Source organism: Tigriopus californicus, chromosome 5, assembly GCF_007210705.1.
Source record: "Tigriopus californicus strain San Diego chromosome 5, Tcal_SD_v2.1, whole genome shotgun sequence".
In the NCBI taxonomy this organism is placed as follows: Eukaryota; Metazoa; Arthropoda; class Copepoda; order Harpacticoida; family Harpacticidae; genus Tigriopus; species Tigriopus californicus.
The window spans coordinates 15806170-15832866 of NC_081444.1; the positions used below are offsets into that span (position 1 = coordinate 15806170).

General features: G+C 45.0%; 1 protein-coding gene across 1 annotated transcript in view; it reads right to left on the bottom strand.

The window, feature by feature from the left end:
- The window catches only part of LOC131880330 (cytotoxic granule associated RNA binding protein TIA1-like), an 81547-nt gene that overhangs the window by 18817 nt on the left and 36033 nt on the right, over window positions 1-26697 (bottom strand). Inside the window, exons 2-3 of the mRNA XM_059226933.1 lie at window positions 3655-3742; window positions 1676-1854 (exon numbers count right to left, since the gene is read on the bottom strand). Of these exons, the coding sequence (XP_059082916.1) occupies window positions 1676-1854; window positions 3655-3742 (267 nt within the window). The remainder of the gene's footprint in view (window positions 1-1675; window positions 1855-3654; window positions 3743-26697) is intronic.

Below are 26697 nucleotides of genomic sequence, written 5' to 3' on the forward strand. Positions count from 1 at the left end.
GGGGGAGGGTTGAAGTAACTTTTTGGGTCCCTTGAGTCGGACCGAAGGATTCGAACCATTTGTCTCTTTATGGCCACTTGCAACGACAAGATATTTTCTCAGGCCATCCATCCCATTTGAAACGTTCCAACTTGGCTGATCTGTCTCTGTTTCGTTTACCCTAACTTTGCCTTTTGAACCTCATAAGTCAAGAAAAAGGATGTTTAATGCTCGCTATCTATCATGTAGCGTGCAAGAAAAGTTCCATACTAATACTTTATTTGGACTTTCTTTGCCTGGGCATTGTATGCAATTTCCCGTGTACCGGAGGTGCTTGAGCAACACTTTAGAGTAGAAGGAACCTAATCGGTCTGCAGTTTCTTCTGAGAGAGAGAACGGAGCTTAGAAATCACTCAAGATCAGCCTCCGGAGATCATGATCCTCTTCCACTTCCTTCTCGTCGGGATCACCAATCTCGCTACCCACCGCCGCCACCACCACTACCACCACCACCACCACCACCACCACCACCACCCAAGGGATTCGGAAGCCTCTTCACCTTTCGTGAAGTCTCCACACATGCAATTACAGAGTCGCCCAAAAGTTCAAAGCAGTCTAGACTTTCATAGCTTGGCATATACAGATCAACATATCTCTCAACTCGCATGGATCTGTCCAATCCAAGCCCGAAATGCATTTCCTTTGCCACTCAAATTGGATCATATACGAATCAGCAATGTTTGGACGCCAGAAAGGGGTTTTTATCACACCCTGTTTATACCATTCCTCGGTATTCAACTCCGGCAGAGATCGTCGTCTTCTCGGTCTTCCTTGTGCTTTCGTGCTTTCGTTGCCTCCTCCCTTCCTTCCTTCCTTCCTTCCTTCTTATCTCCCCCTAAATAACAATTTTCCCCATGAGTGATTCTGGACTTGGCCAAAAAGGACGACGATCTTGAGCCTCCTGTCGAGGAGGTGAGTGAGTCTAAAAGTCGAGGAGGACCACTGAAGGCCACCAAAGTCAAGGAAGGATCCCCTCCTCACCATTCTCACAAACGGACGACTTGTCAGGATGAAGAGGATTTGTATACGGGGGAAACGTGGGTGTGTTGGGCACAAGTCCGTGAAGTATAACTATTACTTCAGGCATTCCTGACTGGCCGAGCACAATCCCACAATTCATTAAAATGTCGGCCAGATCGGGGGTCCCAACGACCTAACTAACCAGGGGTAACTAACACGACGCTTCGAACTTAAATTCCCAAGGTGGTTGGTATGCTAGGAGTGGGCCCATTCTATCCATGAGATTGATTAACTGAACCAAAGGTGGGCACCAGTTCTTCACACTGTTTCTCGACGGGTCGTTTGTTGTCGGCGAATCGCGCAAACCCAAGATTTTTGGCACAATTGACCCAATGGTGCGAGCAATTAATCGTCCAATGGGCCGATTTGGAAAGGGTCCATTGCATTCGTCCCAAGTAGAACGAAGAGAACGAGGAGGACGAGGAGGAGGACGAGGCCTCTCCGAAGAGAGCCCATAACGCTACGAAGAAGGCACGACGAGAGAGAAGAGGGAAGGAAGGAAGGAAGGAAGGAAGGAGGGAGGGAGGGAAAGGCAATGAGGCCAAGGAGCAAATCAATGGCAAATTTTGGCAGGAGGGAAATTCTATCGTTCTCATTTGTGCCCGTCTGCGCTTACCATCATTGCGATTGTAGGGTGGTTTTCTGGCGGCCCAATTGGTTCGGATGGATCGTGATCCCAGCCATTGACCATTCATCACTGCCTTGGCGTTCTCAGCTTCGATCTTCGTGGCGAAGGACACAAACCCGTAACCTCGAGATTTGAGCGTTTGAGGATCTCGAACCACGCGGCAATCCCTAAAATATCAAAAGAGACACACATACACATAAGAGAAATTCAAATGCAACAATGACGTTTCAATAGCCCTCGGATCCTTGGATTCGGTTTGTAAGCACCATTGGAGAGGCACTGACTGCTCTGCACAAGTTATGGTCGACTTGAAATGCTCTCCACTGGCGCGATCTTGAGTTTTATGGCCTTTTTTTATCTGATTGCTCATCAATTTGTGCTTGTCTAGTTTACCAAAGCTATCTCTTCAATCCACAATCAAGTGGTCGAGTGTGTAATGAAGAGACATTTCTTGTTAGTGAGTGAGTGGGTGTGTGGCTGGATGGGAATTAAAAGAACGGTTTTCTCAACCAAGAAACTCGCCCAAACGACAACCACCCGAGAGAAGACGGCGATTCTTTTCAAAGCTTCCAATAGGATTCAATTACGGTCCTCCCAACGAAAATAGGGTCTTAGTCGACCATGTTCATGTTCATGTTGTCGTGGTGGTCGAACTAAACTAGAATAGAGTTCTACTACTACCGTGGTATAGAGAGAAGGGAACCAGGGGGGGAGGATGTTACTGGTCGCATTGCTTCTAGGTCTTTGAGTGAGTCTGGTGGGTGTGGGTGAACGAGGGGCTGCGTGGCAAAATCTTTGCTACACTTTCTTGCTTCGTTTGCCCTCGGGTTTGTTAAGGATTCTTTGGGAGAAAATTTCCCGCCGCGACGATGGCCAATGGAAACACGAGAGTCCTTCTCTTTCTTTCCTTACTTATTTCTTTACTTCATTCTTTTCTTCTCTCTGGGTGGCTCGTCGTTCCAAATCCGGATTCGTTTTTGCCTATTGTTGTGAGTGGAATTCCCAAACTTGTTCCCCGAAAAGGCCAGGATTAGATATGACTTCCAATGGCACCGCTGAAGCTAGCAGAGCTCGGCAAGTACTACTATACTGTATAAGCAAGCAGGAGCCAAAGAGCAACCAACACATTTGCTTGTTTTCCTTCGCCTCGCTCGACTCTTTCCCCTTGCAAAATCCCACACGGAGCAAAAAAGTAATTGAATTTACTTAGATCTTCACTGGTGACTGGCATACCCAGAAAAACTCATTATTATTTGCCGAGTTGGACGGATGGACTCAAATACGTACTACGTACAGTACCTACATCCAAGCCGTCCACTTCGAGGAAGAGAGTGTCAAAGGCCAAGGCTGCTTCACTTCAATGACATAATGGCAACTCTGCGGAAAGCTTGAAGCCGAAATATTGACCACTATTGATTGTTTGATCATGATTGTACACAATCAAGTGTGACTTGCATTTTCTTGAATGAACCGCTTGCAAACAATCGCTCTTTGGAGTTTCTCATCCGCTGCTTACAAAAAGTCATCTGGTCATTTTCAGGGTGCCACACCCAACAACGTCTTGGGCTGTTATTCCATCCTCGAGTTCCGCCAAAAAGTGAACTCTCTCTCCGCCTCTCTGTCTTTTGTCTGTATGTGTGTATGTGCGTGAGGTCGAAAAGGTCTCGGCATCTGTTATGGCCTTCCTTTTCCTGACTAAAAGTGTTCGTTTAAAGGCCAAGACACAAGAGTACCATGAGTTCGTTTGCGTGACTGGAAGGCTATGTGCGTGATGGAGGGGACCAAGTGAGGCGAAGAACAAAGTTCCAAACAGATCAAAATCGAGGATAATCTGTTGAATCTGGTTCATGCGATCCCTCAGCATGGTCCGTCAAAGTAGTCATAAAACACCTTTAGTGCTTGGAATTTATGATTTTCATGCACGGCTTTTGAGACCGACACTCTACGTAGTATTAGTTTGTACTCACGAGATTTCACCGAAGGTTGCAAATGCGTCACGAAGGTGGTGTGTTTCAACTTCGGGACTCAGGTCCCCCACAAATATGGCATAATGATCTGAAAACACAGAGACAAAGAAATTGAGCTCAGTATGTCCAAGACACGATATTATAGAAAGGGGTATTGGTCGACTAGTTGGTTGTAATTGTCACGCCGTAATTATTAAAATCACCCAGCGCATTTCTTTCTTGAGCCTCTGGGCTGAAAGTGAAGCAATATTCAATTGTGCAATTCTCCGCAAGTCAACTCTGTATTCCTCCTCAAGTAATGAGAACATAAAACTTGGGACAAGGAAAGTAATAACCGAGCTCGTGAAGACCAACACAAAGAGGGCTCGTAACGGAGAACTGCCGAGAACTCGGTAGATTAAATCACGATTAAATCACTCCTGGCAACTTTGAAACTTTGGCTGCGAGCCGAGAAATGTGATTGAGGGAAACCTCTTTCGTGCTTTGCTCGGCTTGAAGAATCCCCCCCCCTCCCCCCCTTCCCTCTTTTGTTTAGTGCTATCCCGTTTGTTCCACAATCTAAGCCTGAGCCCCACATCATTGTACCAGAAGTTGTTGCTGTTGTTGTCACAGAGCAATCAGCCATAAAGCGATTCCGCTCGATTTCGCTCAATCTAGGCTCTGGGTTATATCAGCAAATGAATCACTGAGCTTTCCAAAGTTACGTCCAAGTCAAAGATGAGCTCGTTTTTCGTCCGTCTCAGAGGATCCGGATTTTCGTTTCGGAAACATGTGCCTTCAGCGCTTGAAATATGTAATCTTTTGGGTGTTTGGCTCTACTCCGATCATCAGGCTTTGAGATGGGATTCGGGGAGAGAAGTGGGCAAAACAAAGGCCATCCTACTTTATGACCACGGAACATCTCAGCCTGCCTTGCCTGCTACAATACTGTACGACACTGTGCCTAGTCACAGTGCTCTCGTGTGATCGGATATTTATTGGAGATGACAATTCAGTCGCTCTGATTGGATTTCCGAAGACCACGTCGTCCACGATGACAAAGACTCAGGAGGGAGAAGAGAGAGATTTGTGAAGACGTCCCCAAAAGTTTCCCAGCTTTCCAGACCAAAGGAGCTCAAATCAATCTCTGGCCTCAAATTGAACTAATTCCGGCGGTGCTTTATTTTCCATTGTTGGCTTTTGACTCGGGTCCCTCCCCGAAGTCAACCACCCAAAGTGAAGATTTGTTGCATTGTCCCTTGCTCTTGTCCGCTCTACTAGTAAGACTTGACGATCCTCCTTCTCCATCCGACAGTACAAAAGTTCAGCCATTCTGGCTCAGGCGAGTGAGTATGCGTCGAAACACAATATGTGGGTCCGTTTATTTTCGGCTATTTACGAGATGCAATTTATATCGGAGAGATGGAGAACAAAATGAAAAGACCATCCTTCGCCACAAAAAGTTGCTCAGATGTGGTGGGGCCATCATGGGGTCTACTCGCCCATGGCCAATGGCCAATGTCCACTGTCCATGTGTGTCAAAAGCAAAACCAATTTCAAGCCGCACCCTCGAGGACCAACTTTGGAACGTCAAAAACGGTTTGTTTTCCGACAGGGTCGAACAAGAAACAGCCCTTGAGATGCTAAATCCGTTCAATCCAGAATCAGTCACATTCGAAATCAACTAGTCTCGTAAAGAGTTTTGACCTGATGGTTCAAGAGAAGTTCCTTTACACCCCGTACGCGTGCTCCAAGCACCAATTTTCCTTTAATAAAATCAAGAATACAAATAGGGGCCATATAAACAGCTAGATGGATTTATGGATGGTTGGTTTGAAAATCTGGCCGTATCTTGACAATGGAGTTGTTGTTTTCATTTTGTTTGCAATGGAACAAAGACAACCCGGGACAATGAGATTTCCTGAAGAATATTGCATCGTGTAACTACACACTTCAGAGAGCGGACCGAGGCAGATGATGTCATAAAACGGATTGACTTTTATTCCCTTTGCCTCTTGGGTTGAGCCTCGAATTGGATCGAATGTGGAGAACCCCAATTTTTTGGGTGAGATCTTCTCCCTTCCTTTTATTCTGCTCTCGTTTTTCCATTCGTTTGTCTTTGGTGTTTTTCTACTCCCCTTCTGACAAAGGCAAATCTTTCCTCGAGCCATTTAAATGAGCCCAGAGGATCCAAATTGAACAGGTGGTCCACAATAGCCTAAGTGGAGCCAAAAAGATGGGGTCACAGGTGTGAGTGAGAAGAGCGGATCCAAGGAAACGAGTCCCTCGAGAGACCAAGTCGCTTTACTTTAATAGACATTCATTTTGAACGATGATGAATGCGTTTAGCCAGCAGTCTCATGTGCCTCTTCAAGGCATTTCGTATTCATGAGCAATGAGCACTAAACAGTGAAAAGGACTCCCAAAACATTGGAACCAACTTTCATTCCCACGGAGGAATAAAAACTAAGTACTACTGGTCTTGGTTTGTCGGTCCAAGTGCTTTGGGGGAAGGCAAGTGGTCCTTCAAGTTGAACATTTTCAATTGCGTATCAAACGATGGTGGTTCTTTCAGAGCACGTGGGAACGGTTCCTTGGGTATTTAGCCTGACCCATTACCTCGTCTCTTTCTATTTGAGTAATGGATGATTTCCAAAAACAAGCGACGGAGTGGATGGGTCCCTCTTTTCGTGGGAACAAGGGCCTCTCAACGCATATGATATTCCTAATATGTTCATCACCCGTCACTCATGTCCAGAGAACGCGAGCGAGGGGCTTTCAAATGTGGACAAGCAAGTATTTTGTCAAATGTTTCGGGTTCACTGATGCAAAGCTCATTTGTCAGCGTTGTTTTTGAATTCGCCTCTTCAAAAGATTAATGCTTCGTCCATTGAATGTTCTTTTTTTCTGCACAACCAACCAAGGCAACTATCACCCACCCCACCCGCCAGCCAGCAGCCCAGCTCGCTCAAACTTCCCAACATGTCTATATACTCCATCCTAGCGCGTTGCATACAATGTAGAGAGCTAGCTGCCCCAGGGTTTCTCCTCCATGGCCAAGTCCGTACGTACACATAGTACTGGTAGAAGTAGTACAATGTGCGGTGAAAGCCACGTCAAGCTAACTTCAAAACATTTCTCTTCAAAATTGGGACTCATTTCTCTCTATCCTTCTCCTTTTCCTTTCCATTCTCCTTCGGCCTTTGTGGGTGGGTGGCCCACTGTCTGGTTTGGCTTTATTCTAGGACATATGGCTAGCGCATGAAATATGGACGTGATTCATGGATTCTTCGTGGAGCCTGAGCCTTGGTCTCGCTCTATTGGCGACCCTGAGCATCATCATGAATTGGCTATAACTTCAAAAGCGATCCAATCATCCGTGGATACAAAAGGCTGTCAAAGGCCGTTGAAAACCTGGCCTCACCCTCCAATCCAGAAGCCTGGTTGCAAGCACTCATCTTTGTAACTTAGCTCACAGAAACATCTGTCAGGAAAGTTTGCTTGCGCTAATTGATTGGATCAATCCACGTGGAACACCTATTATGGTCTTTGTGTAGTGACTGTAACAATCCTTGGACGACCTCCGGAGGTCACTTTTTCATCCGTTGTAAACCACTTGTGACGGTCTACGTATTCGGGCAAGCAGCAGCCTGGCCGTGAGTCAGGCCAGCTACGACTTCGATGGGCTGATAGTGGCGAGAGTAAGTACAAAGTAACTTTTTTTCTGCTTTTTCTTCAGCTTCTTCTTGTTTTGAGTGCTGATCCTTGTGTGACCATTACTCGCTACAGGAGGAACATGCTTGTCGCTGCCTCCATCACCCCCCGCTCTTTTTTTTCAACGGCAATACAGAGCAGCTTGAGGGTGAATGTACAATGCAAACATTACGGGAAACTACAGTTGGTTGGGAAACAGCAGCCCAAGCAGCAGCCCAAGCAGCAGCAAAACCAGTGTCGAGGGTCTGCCCTCATCTGTCAAAAAAGTTTCTGCCGCAACTCACCCTTCCGTGTTCTTTGTGGGTACTGGGAAATGTCACAAATAAAACTTTCTCATTTCCCTCTCTCTCACTGCTTTCTGGGTCTCTACTAATAGTTCGGCAGACCCAAGGAGAGAGGCTGAAAAAAGAGAGTGGAAGTGAAAACTTTTCTGAGCAATTTAAACATTTGTGGTTGAGCCACATTAAGCAACCAAAACGACCTCTGCAGGAGAGATATTGTGGTGTACTTTTACTATCACTGCCACGACATTTAGTGGTTCAGTGTGCTGCCTCTCAGCGATGATTTGGTTGTACTCCTCGGAAGCCAAGACCCACCAGAAAGAATATAAAATAGTGAGATGCGTAGAAGAAGAAGGTATTATACTCCTAAGCTATTTCTCAAGTCAGATTATCAATGGGATTTCTTATTTCTTATCCTCCCCACGAACTCCACACGCGAATGAGATTCACCATAAATTGGGCCCAGGCAGCTACTTACTCCTTGCCTTCCTTGCCTTGTTCGCCCGCTTCGTTCTTCAAAGAATCCGAACTGATTAAGACCTGGGATCTAGATTCTGGGGTTGCAAAAACAAGAGCCAGAGGAACAGTTCCAATGGTAGTCGTCAGTATACGTAGAACCCGAAGCTCTCTAGAATCAAAAGAGGGGGAAGGGGGTCGGGGGAGTTGGGGGGCAAGTGAAGAATGCAATAATGTCAGGAAATATCCGTGAGTGAAAAAACTTTGTCGATAAATCTCATTTTCTTCACGATGAATCGGGGCCGAAAGCCCAAATAAGCCATCAAGTCTGGGGGTATTAGGGCCAAGTTGTCCCTTCGGAGCGGTCTCTGTGCCAACGGAAAGAAAGGGTTGCTTGTTCAATTTGAATACACTGATGCCATTTCTCTGTAAGCTTTAAATCGGACTTTCGGGGGTAATCAAGCTAGATTGGATGGTTAACCGGATTCTCGTAACCGGATTTGGGATGGAATTCCTTAATGTCAAATAATTCACGGAAATCTCTGACAAGCCTGATTTGACTTGAAATCAAATCCATGTCGTGACATGCACAGCTCAAGGCCAATTCCACCTCGTTTCAGTGGTTGGAGTCGACTACGTTTATGACTTATAAAAGTGGATATCATTCGTCGGCTCGATCTTCGTTTCGTTTCCTTTTTTTTATGTAGTCAACCCTTCCTCAAATTGAACATTCTCCCGAGGCATAACTAGGCTACGCCACCATGATCCTATTATTGACGATATGGTATACATTTATATGGAAGGAGCAATAGCAAGCAAAAAAGACGGAAAGGGGAAAGAAGATCAATTTTATCCCCCGCCGGTCGTTTCAAACAACGACCAATGGAGTATCAACCTCACATGGATGGCAAATCCTCTGGCATTTTTTTCCTCTGTCTCAAAAGAGAGAGAGATATAAGAAAGCCAGGATGCTTGTAAAATAATATATGGGAGTCACCTAATACCACACACACACAGATTTGGTGCCGGGGAGGAGAGGGCAGCCTCCTCAGGACATACCAACATTCCTATTTACGGTCCTGAAGTGTCTCCTTGATGTCGTTTGGAATGTCATTGGCTCCCCATGCAGTACACACTCCTTAGAGTTTCTAAGATTTGGTCAGGCACATGAGCAAGGAAAAGTCTGAGGTCTTGGAGAGTGGAAGGTGACTGCACATCTCCACAAGCACCAACTAGAGAAAGTGGAGAATGGCCCTCTTCCGTCACGTGAAATTTGAATCCTCATAAGATTGATCCGGTCTGAGCTTTAGGTTTCCTGGCCTTTCAACCCTCGTTGGTGGCTGCCAAGGATCCCAACAAGAAAAAATGATGGCCCTGTCACGCTATTTTATGAGTAAGAAGCCTACTCTCTCTCTCACTCTCACCTCTCACTCCCTCTCTCTCTCTCTTTCTCTATCGAAATGAACCCCCAAACCCGTCAAAGCATCAACATCCAGTGAAAGGACTCAAAGAAGTGGGGATCACTAGATTAGGAGATTACAAGTCCAGATCAGTTACATTATCTCATGCAGCTGTGGTGTTTAGTCACCCTTAATGAAATGGTTCAAAAGTGGATCTGGAGTGGGTCATGATTGGATGGGTCAACTCCAAGTATGCGCAAGATGCATGTCATGTCTCCATCTACACACATCCAAGTTCTGTGATGGTTGAGAAAGTGACGACGAGGTCCCTTCTTCTCCCTTCGAAATGTTGATTCTCTAGAGGATTTTCGGGTGTTCCAATCAATTGGCTTGTTAGAGAGCTCTAAAAAAGTAAAAAAAAAGGAGAGTGCCAACCCACATCAAGTGACCTGCAATTCCCTCCTCAAACTTCGCCCTTTCTCCTAATTTGTCGTTTCCAAAGCCCGCTGCCATTGGAAAAAGAGAGAAATGACCCACAAATATTGGTCATCATGGGTTTCATTTCCAATTCTGTGTTTGCTCTAAAATTCTGCTTCCAAACAAACGCCGTCGTACTTTTGGCTCAGGCTCGGTTTGTTTGTCGGAAGGTTGCTTGGTTGAATGGATGGTTGGTTGGGTGGATGGTTAGCTCGTGTGAGTGGCTGTCAAAGAGAAATTCGAGTTGTGTCCTCTCTTCCTGATTTGTGACATGGCTCTTTTTCTCTCTTTTTATCCTTCTGCCGCTATTTCTTTGCCCCCCCCCCCTCTCTCTTTTTCTCTTCCTCTTGCTGGTTGGCTCTTCTTGATTCGACCCAAGAACGAGGAGATCATGTTAACCCAATAAGATGTCGGTCGACAATGTTATTTATTCTTTCCTCTCAAAGGTGACATCCTCGCGGTCTGCCCTGGAAAACGCAGAACACAGTCACAGGGACGACCAAAACCACCTCGAGGCTTCAAGGACATGACACCGGAAAAGCCTTGGTTTTGACGCACCCGGTAACCTGACATTTGGGACCCGGCAGTTCAGAAAGAAAGAGAGCAATTGCTTGTAACCCTAGGACAGGCCGGAGAGAAACGACGTAGACGACAACGACGACGACATCATCATCGTGTTCCTGCTCAGCTGGTAGGCCCAAATCCCCAAGACCAAAGACCAACGAGAGGTTGTTGGGATATTTTATTTCCTAAACGTGAACGCACAAAGAAATCTCGTCTTTAGTCAAGAGAAAGTCTTTATGGATTTCCCTGGAGCCTCTCTTTAAGCAATTCCCACTTCGTTCACCCAATTTCCCGACTTGGTGCCTTTCTTTCCAATACTAACAGGTACCGCCCATTCACGAATTATTTGGATCAAGTCGGAACAATTGAGACACATTTCCCTTTTGATCCTTTCAAGCGTTCTCAGGTCTTTATCGCTTTACGATTGTCGGGATCACACGCAACCATTCGAGATGATGGTATTAACTTAGTTTGAAGCTTCTGGAGGAAATCTTTCACGAGCGAATCAAATGATCTGAGTCATAACAGTCATTCTCGGCATCCATTGGGTGGCAAGCAAGCAATAATGCTCCGAGATATGAACAATGCCTGTATTCTTTACTGTCTAAATTAATATCGTACTTCATCGGAGGGAGAGGAGCTTGCATTATCTCTCAAAAAGGTCGGAGATCCGTTAAGAGGTCCTGAGTGCTATTGAAATGCAATGGCAGAGGATGAGGACTTGCAGTGACTACCATTACTTGCTTGGACTCTCTGGCGCTCCTCTTTCCCCCTTGGTCTTCATTTCCAAGAAGCTTTTAATGGACTATTTTGGCCTTCCTATGAAAGGCTATCCACCTCCTGCTGCTTCAAAGTCGTCCAACTACCACCACCACCGCCGCCACCATCACCATCACCACTATCATCGCATCCACCATTGGCAAGACTAACCAGCAAGCACCACCTCTGACGGCTACACTGCTAGTTTGGCCGTTCGTTCCTGGTTGGAGGGGGGTGATACAAGGCATGCACGTATCCGATATACGTAGTGTACACTATATGTCGTATAGTGAAGTAAGTCGTAGACTCGAGTTGTAGTGGACAGGCGGTGGCTAAAGTGCCACCATTCCAATCTCGAGGGGTCCTTTTTCTCTCTTCCGTCTCCATTCCACGACTAGGAGGAGGACGACGACGACGATGACGACGATGAAGAGGCATTCTTTTGGTCAGAACAACAGAGGCATCATTAATCAGAAGTCTCTGGGGTCTTGAAATGCATTTAGACAAGGCCAGTAAAAAAGACAAGTGATCTCCTTCAGCGGTCCAAAGTTTGACCTTCAGTGGCGCCGGCTCAAAATCTGGCTATTCACGAATCAAAGGAGAAAAAGGACGAGCAACGGGTCTGAATTATTAAGCCTCTTCAAAGAGTTGTCTCTCATGCTGTGCGGGACTGGCTTTAAGAACGAAAAGTTGGGATTCGTGAATTTTGACTCCTTGGCATTTCATCAAATGATAATGTCACAAGGCGCTCGCTCGCTCGGGAGCCGCCCAGCATTAAATGCTTCTTTGTTCCAGGTGTAATTAAATGTCAGCAGAAAGGCCATAACTTCCTCGACGATTTGGCCTTATTTCATGAAATACCTTGTTATGTCCCATTTGATTCGCAGTTCCTCGGTTTTCCTCTCAGGCACATACGTGTACGTTCACTAAGGTAAAGAAGGAGCACCTTACCCCGGCTCTTCTACATAAAACGAGGGAAACGGTCAAAACATCTGTTGACTTCTTCCTTTTTCCTCATGAAATATTGGCTCGTTTCCACTTGGAAAATGAAACTTCAACCCGGGGAAAGCGAGAAGGAACAGGGAAGGAAAGAGAAATGGAAAAGAAGGCGAGCCCAGGGTCTACTAGGTCCACTTGGTTGGAACTATTTGCGCTGAAAATTTGGAAGCTAGAAAGCTTGGCATGTCATGAACAATCATTATACTCGACGAGCTCTCAAAGTTTTCCTCGCAAATAACATTTCTCTCATTAACACGGATTCATTTGGCCCTCTCCCTCTCTTTTACTCTTCATTGAGATAGGATTGCCACATACAGGTTGTCCGAAAAAGGCTGTCACTGGGCTTCATGGATGACCATGATAGGGGGGTCAATATCTGGATCATTGGTTGACTCCACTGCGATAGTTGGTTTTTTAAGGAGGAGATTAATTCTTTGTAATGGCAGAGCAAGGCTTTTTCCGTCACCCTGTATTGGTTTGATGAGGTTTGTTCACCCTTTGCCATGAGAGTAAAACCTTGATGATGTTTGTTGCCTCGAGAACAAATATGACCAACCTATAACGGCAAGGAAAAGAGCGAACCAAATTGTCTACGAGTCTTTCACAAAAGGATTACATTCACGAAGTTTTAGCTCGAGGTTCCAAACAGATCTGTCTTCATTTCAACCTGGACCATAACTCTTGGTGAGTAGTGTTAGAAAATGTAAACGAAAAAGTTTTGTGAATTCTTGGCACTGATCTCTTTCTTCCTACTTGCATTTGCTTGCATTTGTGGGAGTGTGCTCTTCTACTGAATCGGTTCGACAAACTATATTTCATAGATTCATCTGTTTCACCCGTTGTTCATATCTGGAGCATTTAAAAACGTGTAGAATACGTCAATTAATACGTTTATTACCAATCCAGTTGATTTCCAAGCACATGAGAAGGTTTGGGTGAAGAGCTACTTTGGCGATTTTTAATGGATCCCGCTAATGTTCTTCGAAAGGAAATAGTGGAATAAGAAGAATTGAAAATGTGCTTTACTCCCCATCGGGCAAATGGTTTACGCACAACGTCTTAACGACTCGAGAAGACTTGTCCATTCAAGCATGGTTGATATAGTTCCCGAGATAAAAGGTGAACCTCCAGGGGGAGGCGGACCACGTGGACCACAAGGAGGACAAAGCGAAGGGCACAAGCCAAAAGGGAAGGAAGGAAGGAAGGAAGGCAACAAACGGAACTCAAAAAGTGGAAAAGTCCATTCCCCAGGCAAACCCTCCAAAAGCCATTGTAAATTATTGAGCCAAATTGTGAAGGCTAAGTGGATAATTAAAGTTATGGTACTCACAGATCTTTCAGGCATTAACAGGTTCCACTTCTCTACTCAAAGTACAGATCAAGAATAACTCTTTGTGGGCGCTGATGCAAAATTTTCTTGGCTTTGATCTTGAAGCGGAAGAATGCAAAGTGGAGAGAGCATTTTCAAGCGAGCGAGAAAGTTCCAAATCAGCATTCCTCTGGGAGATTTCTTCTGGCTTCATGTCACATCAGTGGTCCATGTCATTTGCGGGGTAAATGATCCAAGGAACAGAAGGAGTTGCCCATATACACACACAAGCCATACGGTACAGAACTGCAAGCTTGCCCGAAAAGAGTTCTTGGCAAGTTTTGGAACGAGAATATGGATCTTTCTTGGGCTTTCAATATGGGATCACCGATATCGAGATATATGTTCCAGCTTGGTGCATTTCTTGGCTAGGCCAATAGAGCGCCCATCGCTTCCTTGGAAACACATTTGCATCCCTTTTCGACCCACAATCGCTTCAGAGGATGCCCCCAAGTTTTATTTGCAGCAACCGTGTGCGATTTGAAATCAGCCCCAATGCTTGATTAGTCTTTAACCTTGGCGTGGGGAGACTGTGCTCAAGATGCCCTTGTTCCCTTTGCCCATTCAATAGAGGAGAAAACAAGGAAACAAGAACTCGTAATTGGGGTATTTGACAAACTTTTTTGGTTGTTGGGTCTGAACATCCGTTGGGAAGTGGAACTTGGTTTGGATTCCTCCTTCCATCTGCTCACGAACTCAAGTGACATCTATTGGTATTTGGGCTTTGTTATGTGATTTATGCCCTGGTCACCATATTTGCCGTCCCACTGACTTTTCTTTCTTGAAACAAAAAAAGGGGGAGAGAGAAACGAGGAACTCCAAGGGACTTTCTGTCACCTCTTTACTGGCAGAGCAGGGATTCGGAACACAAACCGAGGCAAAAAGCCGAAGCAATTGTCATCTCCGATTAGCACCATACGTACGTACTTACGTACATATGTGCGAGGGTCTTAAGCATTACATGCTTTTTATTACGTAGTATGTAAATGTTTCTCAATGAACCAGGTTACCCGTCAATTCAAAAATGTGAGTTCAGTTTTTCCAATATGTGTCCATGCTTAAAACCCAGGTTCAAACCTTCAATTGCTTAGTTTCGTTTCTAAATGACCGTCGGTACTCCCAACTGGATAGAATGATATTCGATAACGAAACCATGTTCCAATCCTCGCCATCGTGTTCCCCATGGGATCAAGATCAATGTGGTGGATCAGGTTGAATTGGCCTTTCGTCAGCATGAGCCTGCACTTATCTGAAAGCAAGCTAGGTCCACACTTCCGGCGGATCCATTCTGATGCAATCCTGCAGAACTTCCCAATTGGCCAGGAGGGTCATGGTCTCCTTAGAAGACTCGAGGAAAACGAAAGATATAGGCAGAGGGAAACAATGGACAACTTCCTCTTCATTCTCTTTCCGCGATCAATCCCATTCCAACAGAATAAAGTGATCTTCATTACGATGGTTGTCTTAGGTTGGTAACCGGAGTATCGTTGTAGGTCAACCGAATCTTGATCCGTTTTGCTTGGTTGGTTGCTTGATGAGCCCCCGTTTGGATAGAAAAGACAGACTCCTAACTTTGAGGTACTTTGAAGATGAATTCATTCATCAACTTGAGGAAAAGTTCACACTTCAAATTTCCTTCAAAAACTAAATCGATTAAAAGTCACGGAGATGGATAAAGTAAGCGCGATCCTCGTTTCCTTGCCGCAGATCGAAGCGTATGCTTAAACAATGAACACGTGATACAGCTAACCAATCACCAACCGACCATCAACCATTGGCCCGGTGGTTGGATGAAACTTAGCCAAATTTGATTTAATCTTGGAACCACCACCGACTTAAGTATATCCAAAGTAGTCCAATCAACAAAACATTTTGGGCGCGGAAGAAGATGGTTTTTGGTTGGCCCAAGCTCCTATCTAGGTTCAAGGCAGATCTATGGCGAAGCTGGCAGCCCAACTGAGGCCGGAAGTGCAGGGGGGCCAATCTAAACTGGAGAGCTAAAGTGTTAAGCAAATATTTGATCGCCAGTTAGATTGAAAACACCGACCCACTCACCCATCCACCTCACCTCCAAACCCAACCCATAGACCAGAAATCAACGAGCCGGACAGGCAATGCCATGGAAGTAAAAGTATCATCAAAGCCAACATTTTGTAAATTCCACCCAAATGGTTCTTGGAGGTTTCTCTCTCGGATGGGTTCCGCATTCAAGGACCATATTTCTGGCCTCCAATTTCGAAAAAGGCTTCTTTGCATATCTGGCTATGCATTTCTTATTTGTTTCAACACAGCCTGGACTTTTTCTCCCTCTCTCTCCTCTTCTGCTTTGGCTTCTTCCTCCATCCACTTACAGTGTCTGAATGGATGCCCTTTTCTCCAAATGGGGAGAAATTATGGCTTGGCGCAATGCTGACATTTGTAATAGCAACCCTGTTAAAGTTGGCAAACGAACTCTTGTATACTACAAAATAACAAACAAAATTCTTGTTCCCTACATTTTCAGGTGAAATCAAAACTCACCAAGCTCAGGTACGTGCTCCAAAAAGTGTTTGACCAAACATTTTTCTTCAAAAATGAAATGCGTCAATGATACCAAATGTTGTTTTCTTTGCCTCGAGGAGTAAAAATAAGTGCATAAATTTGTCATTCCTTACAAATTGATTCACTACGGTGGATTTGATATTTGTGTACAGTGCACTTTTTTTCGGAAAAAAGCTTAATGCAAATTGCCTTAACTCCATGGTACATTTTAGTATGCTGAATGTATGAATTCAAAATAGGTGTATTTAACATTTTGATCCAAATTCTTCATTCGTTGTTTCGTTGGCTAAAAATTATCAAGTACACAAATGGATTGGCATTGTATGCCACATCGTATGAAGCTTGTCAGAGTTTTGCCTAAAACAAGAACTAATTGGAAAGCGAACTTGTAAGAGTTTCTAACATGATGGACTGATTTCAATCTATGTAAGTGAGGGGTGGGAACTTGGGCTTTCACGTTTGAGCATGAAATAAATTAATGCTGCACTGCGACGCGGATGAAGAAAAAGCCCCAGAAAGCTGCGAGGATCTGTTATCTCAATTAAATTTTCTGCTCTTTATCTGCCGTGGGCCTCGGGGCATTCTCCTCGTTTCTCCCCATTAAGATTTCCATTCCGGCAAGACAACTAACGCTAACTGCTTTCATTCACGATGATCATCCATTTATCTCTTCTCCCAACCAACCCGACAACCCCTTTGCTTTTCCCGTTTCCCCTATTTCTTGACTTTCCAGGGTTCCATCCCAATTGGTGGAAACCCTTGTTTTGCTTTGAGAAGGGATCCTTATACTGTTTTGTTAAAAGTTTTCATGGAGCATTGGCCTAATACTGGAATAAGTGAGAGAGTTATTGGATTTCAAATCTCTCCTTGGAACTCTGTTTTGGTGGACTTGGGAAGACAAATTGTAAAAAGATACCAAAGCAACTTCTTTCTTCTGGATATTGTGGAAAGGATTCCACTTTTGTTGCCGTGGCTGGTGTAATAGGTAGGTCGGACATTTTTATTTGGCGGGAGGCGCTTCAAGATTAGAAAAAGGACCTTCATACCTGAAACAAGATTTGAAACGACTGTTATCGAGGCAACACACCCGGAAATGGCATGATGGCAATCATTTCAACGTACATTCAGTGTACATTACATTTCTTAAGCTGTTCCTCATTCACTTCCACATTTGTTCCCTTCAAAGGGACTTTCACCGTCCAGGAGATATCTATCCTCTGCTACCTGACAACCAGGTTGGTTCATGTTTCCCTCGTATTAGGACAAGCCTAGGGTCTCTATGGCATGACTGGACAGCAGACACACTCACAACATCAGTCCAAGTTGGGAAGGCGGTAATCGCAATCACACATGAAACATACTCTTAAAAAGACGTTCAACTTTCCCCTCCACTCATTTTTTTGTCAGATACACACCTCTTTCCACAGTAAGATAAATGATAGAAGTTGCATGTTCAAACCGCAACTTGAAATTGACGCCACGAGTAAAAAAAATCATTCTATAGCCTCGAGGGTCAGAGATGTAGGTTTGTGGCGTTTAGCTTTTCCAGCGGAGCCTTGAATAAGTCAGTCGGGTCGCCTGGGTTGATGTACTGTACGTACATTATTTTTTGCGGAACAGGAAGAAGAGTGGAGGTGTGTTGGGAGGGCTATAAATTGCTCATCCGTCATCCAGAACAAAAAGTGTGTATCTCCTCGACTTGGAGTGAGTGTAAATTGAAGTAGTAGTAGTAGTAGTAGTAGTAGTAGTAGTAGTAGTAGTAGTAGTAGTAGTAGTAGTGGTAGTAGTAGCCAGAAGAAGCTCTATTTCAGGGGAAAACCTACGACTCTTCCGAGGATTCCCCTTCCTCTCTACGGAGTAATTTCTGTTCCAACACATGAAGACAAATGAAAAGATAATTGCCCTCAGAGGTAAACTAATGTAATGGCTTTTTCTCTTCTCTTGTTTTGCCGGGTTGGCATTTGTCTCACTTGGGCATGGGTTACCGTATTTGGGCACTCAGAGGCATCCATGTACCACTTAAGATTACTTTCTTATTTGTAATGAGACGGATATGTTCCAATTTTCAATTCCACTCGAAACTTCTTGATAGCAATCATGTCTTCTGAGTTTGCCAGATAAATGCCATTATGAATGTAATCATTCATTCAAACTTGTATGCATACACCACATATTGCAGAGTCCTTTCCAGTTTGAAGTTGTGCTTTATTCATGAATAGACTGTCTTTAAAGTGACTTTGTCTTGCATGGAATTAAAGGCTGGAGGGTTCGTTCTCTGCATGAAAAAAAGAATCCAGTGTTTTCAACAACTTCAGTCAACCATAAGAAGACGAAGATGCTAACGATCAAGTGGAGCAAAATAAAACGAAATCTTTTTTGGAATTTCAAAGTGTTTTCTCTCATGCTTTACTGGGATGAGCATAACCCTCAAGCACTTCAGTTTGGGAGAAAATGTCGCTTTGGGAGAACCATAACTACCACGCTGACCTTTAATTGATTCAAACAAACTCTCAGAAACAAGTCAACCATCACTGCTTTGATTTCATTCCCTTTTAAATTCACCTTCTGATCTTGACGCGTTTATTCTTTGAAGTTAAATGAATGGGTCAAAGAAAGGAGTCCTCGTCATGGCCTTCCTTTCGTTGAAGGGAAACAATACAAGCTCAGCAGACTTCTCGCACACGTTGCTTTTTCTTAGGTTTGCTCTCAAATAGAATCAACACACTTTACTCCAGTCAAAAGGCTCAAGTACACACTCAACTCAGCAAAATACCGGTACGCAAGTCCAATATGAGACAGGAGGCAAAAAATGTTCCAACCATGGTACACCCGTTCCAATGTGTACCTTGATTCAATGGATGAGGGGGAAGAATGAGCAGGTACCACACTGCACTTTTTGCGTGGGTGGTGGTGGTAACATGGAACAAAGGAGGAAAACAGGGAGCTGGACAACCGCAAATGAAACGGAGAATGGTCCTTTTTCCCCACTGACTTCATTGGATCAGGCCGCAACAAGCGACAGCTTGTTTATGGTCCCCTTGATCGAAACCATCTTGGAACTGTGTTCTCCCCTCTTCTCCTTAAAACGGTTACAAAGCATGCCATTGACCAGGGTCGCTAGGGCTGAAGGATTTCTTGGAATTGAAAAAAAGCGTATGATTTCAAACATCATTCTGCGTTTCAAATTACAGCTTACCCTGGTTTTTGAAATTGTTCAAGCTGTTCCATGAAGCTTGCATTGCTTTGATTAATCTCTCTCTGTCTCTCGTGGCACTGGTTGGCTAGCCATAACTTTGGCAATCCTTTTGACTGGCTCGCTTGTCGCTTTTAATAAAGGTCAGGGAGTGGAGTTTGCTCACGGCTTTTGCTTTAATGGACTTCAAAGTAAGTTTGTGGACCCATGTCTTGACCACAAGTTCCTCTCCCATCGCGGCGCACCCATCCACGCCAACTCTCTCCAAATTTGGCTAGTTAAAAGGAACTTGGGAAAATGGTTGTTGTTGTCGTCGCAACTGAGTGTCCCCTGACCTCGGAGGTTTGGTTAGTTCCATTGGCTTACGGCTTTACAGCTCATTTCCAACAATCGTTGGGGCTTCAAAAACTCACCAAATGAGAAGACCCCGTGAGCTTGTTTGCGGTCATAAACATAGGCGGCAATTTCCATCCTCCAATATACATAGATGGCTCGTTCACAACCAGCTATTATTGAATCAGTTGATTATCCCATGCACTGAGACCATACCCTCCCTCCCTCAAACAATAGCCCCTCCAGTTATAAACCATGGAATTGTGGAACGTGAATTAGGAAATTTGGAAATTCCTCGCCTTTTGGAACGTGGCGTTTCGCCTGTGGTTCGTTCCACTTGGAATTTCTCGTCACGTTCCCTTGAGCTGAAAACTGAGGACGGAGGTGAGACACGGTGATGCTTCGGAGTGACTGGGTGCCAAACTTGGAATGCATGAAACCACTACAATATAGTTACGCATTCCTGAGTCCGCATGTGTGACATTTTTGGCCCATGTTCCATTGTTCTGTATCCATGATTCCCGTCCGAGCGGAAACACAACACCAATGGTGGTGTCGTCCTAATTGAGCAGATGGCCTTTGTGCATATTTGTGGGTTTCGTACACAACCAATGCCAACACACCAACATCCAAAGTGTTGTGAGAATCCAAGATCAACTGGTTCTCTTTGAAGAAACGCCGTGACCGTGGAAAGTGTTATTCAGGCCCAATGTAGGCTCTTGAACAAATTTGCCAGTCTCTCAAGGTTGCGCTATGAAAGCTCAGGAGAAAAACTGGACCGGATGGCATGATTCATCAATCTTGGATGGCCATTGGAACAGGAGTGTGGAACGATCTGTGTAACCGATTCTCCTCCTCCTTCTTCTTCTACTTGTCCTTCTGCTCTTCCTTTTACGTACCTCTTCTGTCCGCCAAGTCAACCCGATCAAGCGAGCAGTTTCATGCTCATAAAAAACAAGTTCAATCACTTGAAATCTGCGCCAAAATTCCTTTTCGATTTCCACTCCTCTCAGTCGCCTCAGAGGAAATTGAGCTCGGCCATCACTAACAGAAATGGGATTGTGATCCCGCTTCACCCGGCCACAGGTCGACAGCGTTCACACCTTCAGCGATATTGGGATCTAAACCATTGGTGGGCGAAATGCTGAATGGAATGGATTTGTCTCCATTAAACAAATGGCCGGCCGTACTGACTGAGCAAATAAATGTACTTGCTTGGCTTTTCCGAGCCCGATGATATTACGACGAGTCTGCACTATGATGACTTCCGAGATTTTTCGAGACCATCGCAGGTTAGGAATCTAAGAATCTGGATAATGTAAACCAACGAACGAAGGTCCATAGACCAATGTGCGTTTGGGGTCCCCCTTTTCCTTGGCCTTCTACTTAGCCCCGGCTAGCTGGCTCTTCTGGTGGTCTGACTGGCCTTTGGGGGGTCACTTCCTCGTGGTATTGAGTACTTTCCAATATACACACAAACATGCCAGAAAGCTATACTATACTATGCTGCCCTTCTCATTTTCTCCCCTCGAGATATCTGAGAGTGCAATCCAATTGGTGCAAGGAGCATACATACCACGTAGGAAATGGTACAATGATGGCTAGCAGCACCAGCAGCAACAACAGTAGTAGTAGCAGTAGTAGTAGTATGCCAGTGGTGGTGGTGGTGCTGGTGGGTTCGGATGTTGAAAAAGGAACCCCAGAACAACAAACGGGGAAGGCCAAATACGTACGTACGTCTACCGAGCAAGGGAAGCAGGAACATAACCACACAATTACATCAGACCGTGGAGGAACATCAGCAAGTGCAGCAACAGCAACAACGAGGACGACAAGAACAACAACAACAACTACTACTACGACATGCGGCCGATACCATAAATCTCGACCATAATGGTGTCTGAAGGGTCATTCCACCGCAAGCGAAATATAAGATGGAAGCTCGAACTTAAGGTGCCACTGAAGAAGACGAAGAACACGGCAACTATCAAGTCGACGGCGTCGACCGAAAGGAAAGTCCCCTAAAAGAAGCTAGCCCGTGAATTGGGGATCGGTTCTGTTTGAAAAGCTCACTCTCTATCTCTCTTTTTCTCTCTCTCTCTTTCTCCCTCGCGCCATCAATTTCGCATCCTTTCAAGTTCCACGTTTCATCTCAGGGGAATCCATAGTTGAAACACCGGGACCTACACGAGTAGGCTGTCGTTCGTTATCCAAATTAGCTTCCATCCAGGAAAATCTGATACCAAAACCGACAATTCTTAGAGCCTCTACCTCAAAGGCCAAACATTGCCAAACTCGACTCTAGCGTTTAACTTGAGACCGACACATTTGAGACAGGAAATGCTATTCGTATCTTGAACATGAAGGACCTGTCGTCTTTGCTTACTACTAAGGTTATGACCATGTGAAAAAGTGTATGCAGGGCACCGAATCAGACTTGGCACAAAACTCGCATCCAACCTTCCAGGAACCGTAATCATCCAACTCCAAGATTAGGCCTTATTGATGACATCTGAGCGTTGTTTTATAGACATATTTCCTCCTTATGTTAAAATGAATACTAATGGGACTTTTAGATTGATGCAGGTTTGTGAATTTGGAAGTGAGGTATTGGAAGTACCGAAGTTGGAGGAACAAATGCTTGGAGATCAATGATACAGCACATGGACGTTTTCATTGTACTTATGACTTGCAGCAAGCCCATTCATAAGATATTGGAAAACGGAATGATGTCAACCGAGAGATATTAAAACTTGAATGTTTTTCGGCAGTGAGCGAGAGGTCTTGGTCCGACCAATAACCGAAGTCAAATGACTATCCTGATAGGATTTGGGGAACATATGAATTGGCAAGATGGACAAAGAAGTGTACGGGAAATATTATCAGAGGCGGCACGAAACCTTTTATTTGAAATCACTCCAGAAAAGGAATCTGATCATACTCTGAGTGGTATACACAATAAACAATATTCCCAATTTACTTGTTTCCTTGAAATATTCGTGGACACATACCCGGTGGGAAGTCATCTATTTACACTTTGCATTCATTCATTCATTCCTCGGTGCTTGTTCTTGTCCTCCTCCTCCATGCTCCCATTTTCTTCGTTTTTAGAGTATTTGTGCAATCTTCAGGCAAGCAAAACTCCTTCAAAGAGTAATTTGGCCCCTAGGGTAATCTTGATCCAGAAGGAACCAGACGTAGACGAAAACGAAGACGAACACCAAGTGAGTGAGTGAGTGAGTGAGTGAGTGAGTGAGAGTAGTATGAGCGAGTGAGCGAGCGAATGTCCCAACGTCCCAAGTTCCCTCGTCTTCATTCTCTCTAAAGTTGCTACGAACTTTTTTCGTCTCCAAAAACACCTGAAAAACAACCCCTTCGTCCCCGTTGGATGGAAAGGAAGGAACTGACGTAGCATTCTCTCGAGTTATGGAAAAAGACAGCTTGACAGACAGAAAAAAGAGAGAGAAAAAGATGGACTGAGCACTTATGTGGAAATTTCAAGACTGACCCAATCATTTGATGAGGTTCCTTGACAATGTGCCAAGACGCTTTGAAACATCATGCTGCCTTTTTTTCACCGTCCTCGACAGCCTCGTCTTCGTCTACATACGTACTATAGCATGTAAGATGAAGAAAAGGTTTCGAAGGCATCGCTCTCGACTCGTTCTTTGATTCTGACAAGAGGATGTCATATTTCATCAGCAGTCATGCTTTGAAAGACCCCTTGAAATTGGAGTCAGACCCACTTAGGAACCATCCTTGAGCATACCAAATTCCAAAGAGATCGCACTTCCAACGACCCCCTCAGACCCTCAATCTTTTTCCACATTTGGTAAACACGTGTGCCCATGAATATTCCACCCACTCCAAACGTAGGAGGTCAATAAAAAAAAAGTGGGACAAGCATTAGCCAAGTTGGCCCACAGGTGCCATTAGTAAGTGCCCTTGTACATATGACCAGCATTGTAAGCACGATGAAATATGGTGCTGGCAAATGAAATGGTTTTTACCACCATCAAAGGAGTGAAGCGTCCCGTGGATCTCGGCAAAGACATCTACACTTCTCATCTCATGACCCCGAAGGAAAATACAAATCTCTTCCCTCGTGGAGGAAACTAAAAGCGTACATATCCTGGCAGGTTTTCCCTCTCTTCGTTTACCTGAAAGGGCCTCTCATGGGCAACGTTGTTAGTGATCCACGAGATCTGTACTATACTACCTCGTGTCCTACCAACTCTACGATTCGCCGCCCACATTCTATGACTTAAACCGACGAGCCCTCGTATTGTATATAAAAAATGAGCACTGAGCACGAGTCTTCGCTCTCGGGGTTTTGGGTTCCATTGAGAAGAAATACTGCCCCTCTGGGGCATTTCTTGCGCTCTTACACTTGGCTGGCATTTGGTCGGGAGGGGGTACGAGGAAAAAAATAAGTATCTCTCTCTGTCGTTGCTCTTAGCTCTCATCAATTGCCTGAGGCTGGAAAATACGAGAGCCTTTTGCTCAGATCTAGAAATGTAGGGGGGATACACCAGCTAGTCCTTCTTGTGGAGCCGATTTGGCCCATGGCAGTCCAAATGGACAGCAATTTACGCGTCCAGAAGAGGTCCCAAGTACATTGGGTGTGTGCGTGTGTGTGTGTGTTCAATCCGAAGGTAACGAGAGGTCAATTTGACCCCTGTCGCAGACTTCAAACCGAACATGTCAATGATCATGTTGGACCAGAGAGTCAATGAGGCGGTGGCTTCAGGTGATTTTGAAAGTCCGAGCTAGCGAGGTGCAAGGTTTGAATGATGGGAAACTCTCCCCTTAGTTGATGATAGCTCTGTTATCAGTCCAAGTGAAAAGATTGAGAGAAAGGGGGAAGAGAAGGTAGACCATAAAGGGAAGTGAATCTGAAAAAAATCGGACAAGACCAAGATGAAGAAGTCGTCTGGTCTGACCACTCTCTTTTGTTGGGAATGGACCCAAAGAGGGTACAAAAAGGGACGAGAAAGGTGGAACATTCGCTCACAGAGCGAAAGCGAGCACGAGGGAGAAACTTTTTCCTTCCCGCCCGATAATTGAAAAGTCAAATAGTATTTTCCAAATGGCTGAACCTTGAATTGCAAGTCTGACCTTCGCTTTCCTACTTTGTACATGGATTTCAATTCACAATTGCAATTGACTTCAAGAGACAGATAGAAGTTCGAGTAATAGGGGAGATCAATTGCGTTATTTACCCCCCGACGACGAAATCGTGTTCTTGGAACTTGACGGGAAGTCAATCTCAATTCGTTATTATTGGCCTACTCTCTTCTTGCCTTGCTTCATCAAACACTCTACCATATATGTAAGTAGGATAACCAACTCCGAAGGGTTCCACTAATGTGCAGTTCCAAAAAAGGAACTTGTTCGATTAAAACTTTGACTGAAAACTTGCTCACTTTGTATTATGCACGAGTACCACCATCCTCTGACAGCACTCACTGCACTCCGTTTGTATCCAACCAACTTGAAGGTCTAACGAAAGTTACTGCTCCTTCTGCTACGGAACTACTTCTTGGTTTGTCCGCCTCGTTCGCCTCGTTCGCCTTGTTCTCCGCGAGGAAATGCTAAGATCCAATCTGGGACAGTTGGATCCTTCCTCCATCCTAGCCGTTCGTTCGTCGCTTACTCCTAGGGTATTGTCGTTGCTATTGTTGTTGCTGTTGCAGTTGTTAGTGCTGAGGAGGGAGGGAGGGATGCGTTTGAACAACATGAAAACTTATGAGGCATGCAGTCACTAGTGCTTATACACATATGAATGTGTGTGTACGAACCTCTGGCCCGAAGGCAACTTTGCTACTTAAGACAAAGTAATAATCCTCTTAGACATTGCCGGCAGTCATCAAAGATCTACAGTAACACCCAAACTGCACAACGGTACAACTAAAGACAACCAACCAATCTATGAACATATTGAGGGAAAACGGAATCGAGGATTTGAACCATTTCATGTCTGCTGTAGCGCCACTGTTGTTGATGTGACTGTTCCTCTAAGCACGGACGGAGTCCGCAATCAGTCAGACGGCGGTGCAAATGGTGCTGGATCAAGGCCATTTTTGGCTGGCGTTGAGGTGAGACCGGATGCTTAATCTAATGCTCGAATGATTTCCACTTGAAACTCACTCGCCTCCAAATTTATGCCCTCCACTTCCCTCTCTCCCCTCCTCGGGAAAAGTAACAAGTTTGTTTCAAAACTGATCCAACTTCCATGTTCCCAGTCCTTCTAAATTTGCACAGCCTCCAGCGAGTCAGTCGCAGCGCCAGGGTTGCCAATCTCTTTCATTGTTTCCAACTTTATTCAGCACGCTCGCGCACACATATCTACCCGGCCAGTGCCTACATAGAAGGCTCCGTTCGTACATCCAGAGATGGGTCATGAAAACTGTCTTCGACAATGTGACCGAATTGGGCTTGAAAATTTCCCAAAGTTTATTAGCAAAACCGGGAAGGGTGCAAATGGAACGTGGCCTTCTGTGCATAACCACCCACCCTCCTTGGTGCTCCTCATTGTGTTCCAATGCTCTTTAGCCTCTCTAGTTGCTAGTGGTACATAGTTGTTGCAGCAGTGTACTGCAATGTTGGCAAACACCATGGTGGGTGGAGAGATGGATGGATGGATGGATGCACATTTTCTTTGGCCAGGGGGCTTGAGTTTTCGAGACCAGGCGACTTGCGCTGGCTTGTCCTCAGGAGATGTGCCCTCAAAACGAGATTGGTGCCATAAGAAAAGATCGCCGCACAGAAGGCTGAAGGTAAACACCTACCTACGGGAGCGAACGATCGGGTTTGGGCACAACTTCTTGAGTTCATGGTGGGGGGGGGGGGGGGCTCCGATTGCGAAAACAAACCTAATAAATGCCAAACTGAAGCTGCCAAACTCAGAACGGGTTCTCGTGCTCCCACGGACTGTACATNCGAGCATTGGGTTCAGGACCCGAGATAGAAGCCGGC